Here is a 6373-nt window from a genome sequence, read left to right as displayed (position 1 = left end):
ACACCACTGTGTATCAGGGTGTGTCTAATGAGCTCTGATACTGTGTGAAATTTCTTGCCACACTCCTCACACTCATAATTCTTGACACTAATGTGTCTCAGGATGTGCAATTTCACTCCATTCTTAGTTTTAAATTTCTTGCCACACTCATCACACTCATAATTCTTGACATCACTGTGTGTCACAGTGTGGCTATTAAGGTTAGCCTTGCAGGCAAATTTTCTCCCACATTCATCACACTCATAATTTTTAACACCGCTATGTAACAGGGTGTGATGCAAGAGGCCATTCTTTGTGGTAAATTTCTTTCCACACTCCTGACACTCTTCATTCTTAACACCACTGTGTGTCAGGATGTGTCTAGTGAGATGATACTTAGTTCTATATTTCTTGCCACACTCCTTACACTCATGGTTCTTGACATGGCTGTGTCCCAGAGTGTGTTTGGTGAGTTCATCCTTAGTTTTGAATTTCTTGCCACACTCCTCACACTCAAAATTCTTAACAGCGCTGTGTCTAAAAGTGTGTTTAGTAAGTTCAGCCTTAGTTTTAAATTTCTTGCCACACTCCTCACACTCACAATTCTTAATAATGCTGTGTCTTAGGATGTGTCTATTGAGTCCAGCCTTAGTTTTAATTTTCTTTCCACACTCCTGACACTCATGATTCTTAACACTGCTGTGTGTCAAGGTGTGTCTAGTGAGTTCAGCCTTAGTCTTAAATTTCTTGACACTTCTGACACTCATGATTCCTGACCTGGCTGTGTCTCCGGGTGTGGAAGTTGAGTTCAGCTTTAGTTTTAAATTTCTTGCCACACTCCTCACACTCATAGTTCTTAACACCGCTGTGAATCAGAGTGTGTGTCTTGAGGTTACTCTTTGTGGTATATTTCTTGCCACACTCCTCACACTCATAGTTCTTAACGCCGCTGTGAAACAAAATGTGTGCGTTGAGGTTACCCTTTGTGGTAAATTTCTTTCCACATTCCTGACACTCATGATTTCTAACACTGCTGTGTGTGCAGATGTGTGTAGTGAGGGCTGTCTTAGTGTTAAATTTTTTGCCACACTCCTCACACTCATGATCTTTAACACCACTGTGTGTCATGATGTGATACCTCAGCGTACTTAGACCTTTGAAAGTTTTACCACACAACTGACACTCAATCCTAGCCTCTCTGTGGCCAGCGCTGCCTACCTCATGGTGATTCCTGACACCACGTCTGTGCCTCTCCATAGCTGAGGCAGACTTTTGCTACTGTTGCTGCTGCTCGACACTCATGTTAGTACCCTGCCCCACACACGCCACAGCCTATCTTGCAGGTAGCACATGGGAGCTGGCCAGTGGTGGGTGGCAGGTGGGGCAGTGGGCTGCTGGATTGTGGCCTGGCCTGGTCTGTGGAGCAGAGAGGGACAGGCTGAGTGGCAGGAGTGGGTGGGTGGGTGGGTGGTGGCAAGAGATTGTGGGTGTTGGGGGTTGAGGGGCACCATTACTGGGTGTGTGGGACGAATAGTGAACAAGATTGTGGATATAGGTCAGGTGAGGAGAGGCCTGAGACCTCTAGGCAGGTTGTGGACTGTGCCTGTAGGGGGCAGGTGGTGGACAGTGGCAGTGAAGTCAGGAAGGTGGACACCAGATGGAATCCACATGTCCAGTGGCTTGGAATGTAATAGAGTGGGCCCAGCACTGGGAGGATGCCAGGTAGGGATAGGAGAGGGCACGGAAAGGAGAGATGCCATTTGCCTTCCTGAACACGAACAGATGGAATGAGGGAAAGTGGAGGTTATGGATAGAAGGCAGGGAGGAATTATGATGAGATAAGAGTAGTGAGACAGGGTGGCAGGACACCATGAGTTGAGTGAAAAAGACAGGCTAGTTATAGGGAGAGGTAGGCAGGCAGGAGAAAAGAAAGGAGAGGTAGGGTTGATTGTGAGGGAAAAGGAAGGCAAGAGTGTGGAGGAAGTCAAGTTACAAGGGAGATGGAAAGAAGACTAGGGTACAATAAAGGTGATGTTCTAACAGCGGAGATCAGGGAGAATAGGACTGAGTGGTGGGTGACACTGGTGCATATGGTGGTAGAGAGCCACAGAAATGAGGAAGATAATAGAAAACTTTGAGGCAATGGTTTGCTATAAGGAGAGAGTAAGAGACAATAAATGGGTCATAATGGGTGATCTAAATGGACACATAGGATTACTGGAGGAGACGGTGAACCAAAAACGGGCACCTGATCCTAGGTTTTACTGCTGACATGGGAATGAGGATAAAAAAAAACTGGGAGTTGGAGAATCCTTTGACATGGAGGGATAGGAGAAGTGAGTCTGCAATAGATTATGTCAAGGTGAGTAAACAGGTAGAGAAACAGGGATGTAGGAAGTGGAAAAATGAAGTAGATATTTCAGACCACTTCTTTATAGGAATTACTTGTGGAAAGATGAGGAAAAGTACAGGAGTTAGGAAGAAAGAATGGAAGGAAAAGTGGAACATAAAGAATGCAGACTGGATTAAATATTGTAGAGAAATGGAGGAAATAATGCCAGGAGAGATAGAGAATTAGGAATAACAGTAAGTGAATGGGAAAGTAGCATCAACGAAAACATAACACGTTGAGCAAGAAAGTTAGTAATGCTAAAGAAGTTTAAAGTAGGGAAAACAAACTTGAAAGGATGGTGGCAGTAAGGAGGTAACTAATGTGATAGGAGACAGGAAGAGAGAAAATCGGAAATAAAGGAACCTAGCTAGATCGGCAAAGAAATTTGAAGAAAGGTGTGAAATGGAATGGGCAGAAGCTTGGAATAGATATAATAAGACAAAGAAAGCAGCTCAGGCAATAATCAGAAATAAGATCGAGATGGGAAGAAGAATAAGCTAGGATCCTGAACAGAATGCCACAGAGAGAAAGAGAAAAGGAAGCGTGGAGACAGCTAAGGAGAAACTAGGGTGGGACAGATCCACATTAGGTAGTAAAGTTGAAGGTCGAAGGCAGGAAGGCAAGCAACAAGGAGGAAGTAGTGTCCATAGTGGAGGACTGCTGGAGTAGAATTATCGGTAAATTTTTACAATAATATGAACAGCTTACTTTGGGATCAAATAAATTTTTTCTTGTAGATTTTGACCTGTTTTAAGAGGATATGCACTTCGTTTCCGTCGCAAATCCGTATTATTATTTTTTTTTTTTTTTTTTAACCCGCTCCCACCAGTTCTTACAGAAACATGATTTTGCTGTAAAACAAACCAACTCTTTCTTGCTTATGTCAAATTTCAACCTATTTTGAATAAATATGCACTTTCTTTTCAATGCAAAGCAGTATATATATTTTCTTTTTATCACCCCCCCTCCTACCCCCGTCTGAGTCTCCGGCAAAACGAAGCATTTCCTGGTATATTTTTACTGGTTTTCAATGAATATACCCTAACTTTTTTTTTCCAAGGGCAAAAAAAGAAAGTTAGAAAAAGGCCCACTTGAGCGCTGGCTCTCCAAAGACTTCAAAAAGTGCCAAAACCGTCAGCCAGAATTAGGGGAGCAAATGCCTCGATACCTCCCTCTTAAAAGAAGACAAGTTGTAGGAATTCGGAAATACAGATGCAGGGAGGGAGTTCCAGAGTTTACCAGTGAAAGGGATGAATGATTGAGCGTACTGGTTAACTCTTGCATTAGAGAGTTGGACAGAATAGGGATGAGAGGAAGAAGAAAGCCTTGTGCAGCGTGGCCGCAGGAGGAGGGGAGGCATGCAGTTAGCAAGATCAGTAGAACAGTTACCATGAAAATAGCGATAAAATATAGAAAGGGATGCAACATTTCAGGGGTGAAAAAAAGACTGAAGACAGTTAGTCAGAGGAGGGGAGTTGATGAGACGAAGAGCTTTCGATTCCACCCTATCAAGCAAAGCTCTGTGACTGGAACCCCCCCAAACATGCGAAAAGTACTCCATACAGGGACGGATAAGCAGTTGGAGGGGCGAGAAAAACTGTCAGAGACGCCTCAGAACACCTAACTTCATAGAAGCTGTTTTAGCAAGAGATGAGAAGTGAAGTTTCCAGTTAAGATTATGAGCAAAAGACAGACCGAGGATATTCATTGTGGAAGAGGGAGACAGTTGAGTGTCATTGAAGAAGAGGGATAGTTGTCTGGAAGGTTGTGTCGAGTTGATAGATGGAGGAATTGGGTTTTTGAGGCATTGAAAACTACTAGATTTTTTCTGCCCCAATCGGAAATCTTAGAAAGATCGGAAGTCAGGCGTTCCGTGGCGTCCCCGCGTGATCTGTTGATTTCCTGAAGGGTTGGACGTCTCTGAAAGAACGTGGAAAGATGTAGGGTGGTATCATCGGCGTAGGAGTGGATAGGGCAAGAAGTTTGGTTAAGAAGGTCATTAATGAATAATAGAAAGAGAGTGGGTGACAGGACAGAACCCTGAGGAACACCACTATTAATAGGTTTAGGAGAAGAACAGTAGCCATCTACCACAGCAGCAATAGAGCGGTCGGAAAGGAAACTTGAGATAAAGTTGCAGAGAGAAGGATAGAAGCCGGCCTCTCTCATATTTCCAGCACACAATGAGTGTCTCATCAATTTCAACAACAACAACTGGACCAGCAATAGCTTCCTGATTATTCAACCAGAAGTCTGTGACCTCACTACAAAATGACCGCCAGTCAACAGAAGTGCGAGAGGATATGTCCAAACACTGGATAACTGTGTTGTGGTCCCATCGTGAACTTAACCAATGGTTAGCAAAGAGAATAACCTTCCAAGGTGGAAGGTGAACATTCTGTAAAAATGTTCCTTTATAGTCACTTGATGTGTAAGTACAGTGCTTCCTTTTATTAGTTTTGGAAATGTAGGAAGTGCCCGTGCACCTCCAAGTCTTTTCTCTTAGTATACAAGATTTTTTGCACTTGGGGCACTCCACTGCACGAGGGAAAACACCGTGCTCCCTTAGGAAGTGTACGCTTTCCTCGTCATTTTCAAAGAACCGGTGAATACAATAAAAGTCCCTAAATCCGGAACCTTATAATACGGAAATCCTTATAATCTGGAAAATTTGAAAGGCTGAGCTAAATATGTAAAAAGGTAAGAAATAATAGTAATAAATATATAATAATAATAGCCGAAACTGAACATGTCATCACCGACAATGAGTTTAACACAAACTCGTAAGAGAATAATATTTGGAGGTATTATAAGTGGTGGTTTATGTTTCTGTAGGTGGTGTGTGTGTGTGTGTGTGTGTGTTGCGGAGTCCTGTTATCTGCGTGGGTGGTCCAGCTGGTGTACGCTCGACGCCAGTGACGTGATTGGCTGGCGTATGATGTTGGAGGCCTTCCTTTCTTTTTGTTTCCCTTTATCAGACATCAGTAAATGTTTTATGTTATGAAATGTTTTGTATTATACTTAAAATTATTTTATAAAGTGTGACATAAGTATTGTGGACTGTATACATATTATGTGGGTACACATATTATGATTGTACAGTACAATCACTCAAACTTCTCAGTATATGTGGATGGTGGAATAGCCTACGTAAAATAGTGAAATCACCTACACAAATACAAGTTGACAAGTAGGAAAAGAGCAATCATCACATATGGGCTGCCATAATGGCTGGAAAGGCCCATGCCACTCCCCCCATAGTCTGGCAAATCTTCAAGAAAAAAAAAAGCCTACGTAAATCTTGTGTGGTGTGGTGAGGAAGTACACAGTGGACTGGTGGTAGTAGCAATCCCTGTAAGATATTATGACAGTACTACAAAGAGATATAGCAAGTTGGGGTTAGTTTAGTGGGGTTTACATAGTACCCTCAAGATTTTAATCTTACTTTCAGCCTTACTATCTTACAATCCAGAAAATCCTAGAACCCGGAATGCCTGAAACCCCATGACTTCGGGATTTCAGGCCTTTTACTGTACCACGGAAATAATGCACACTACACCCAGCACATGGTGACATCTTCCTAAGACTGATTCAAATATTTCAAATTGAATCGCTTCTCTCGCCACACGTTGAAATACGACACTATGATTGACTGAATTATTTAAATAAAAAAAAAAATTTATTGGCTACTGGTTTCATGTTGAAACAAAAGAACCAATCACCATCATAATATGTTGCGCTTGCGCAGATTATGTAACATACATACACACGAACGCACACACAAAAATAGTATTCCTCAGTGCCGGCCTGTCCATCGCACGTGGTGGTGCATCGCGTCCCGCCATTGACATAGCGGTGAGTTTGATCTTGAAAGAAGTTAATAAATAACAATTTGCGATGGATATGTATGGGTTCAAATTGTTAAGAAGAACAAGGTCTTTAAAATTAGAAGGGTAACGAAAGCCAACTTCCTGTTCATGCTAAAGTAAAATAATACCGAAT

At 42.4% G+C, this 6373-nt stretch overlaps 1 protein-coding gene across 1 annotated transcript in view; it reads right to left on the bottom strand.

Annotated features, from left to right (window-relative positions):
• LOC123511988 (zinc finger protein 724-like) overlaps nt 1-1236 on the bottom strand; it is a 1474-nt gene extending 238 nt beyond the window's left edge. Inside the window, exons 1-2 of the mRNA XM_045268096.1 lie at nt 757-1236; nt 1-653 (exon numbers count right to left, since the gene is read on the bottom strand). The exon at nt 1-653 is cut by the window's left edge and continues 238 nt beyond it. Coding sequence (XP_045124031.1) covers nt 1-653; nt 757-1236 — 1133 coding nt within the window. The remainder of the gene's footprint in view (nt 654-756) is intronic.
• Nucleotides 1237-6373: the final 5137 nt, after the last annotated feature.

This window comes from Portunus trituberculatus, chromosome 32 (genome assembly GCF_017591435.1).
Source record: "Portunus trituberculatus isolate SZX2019 chromosome 32, ASM1759143v1, whole genome shotgun sequence".
Lineage (NCBI taxonomy): Eukaryota > Metazoa > Arthropoda > Malacostraca > Decapoda > Portunidae > Portunus > Portunus trituberculatus.
This window is presented reverse-complemented; position numbering and strand designations above follow the sequence as displayed.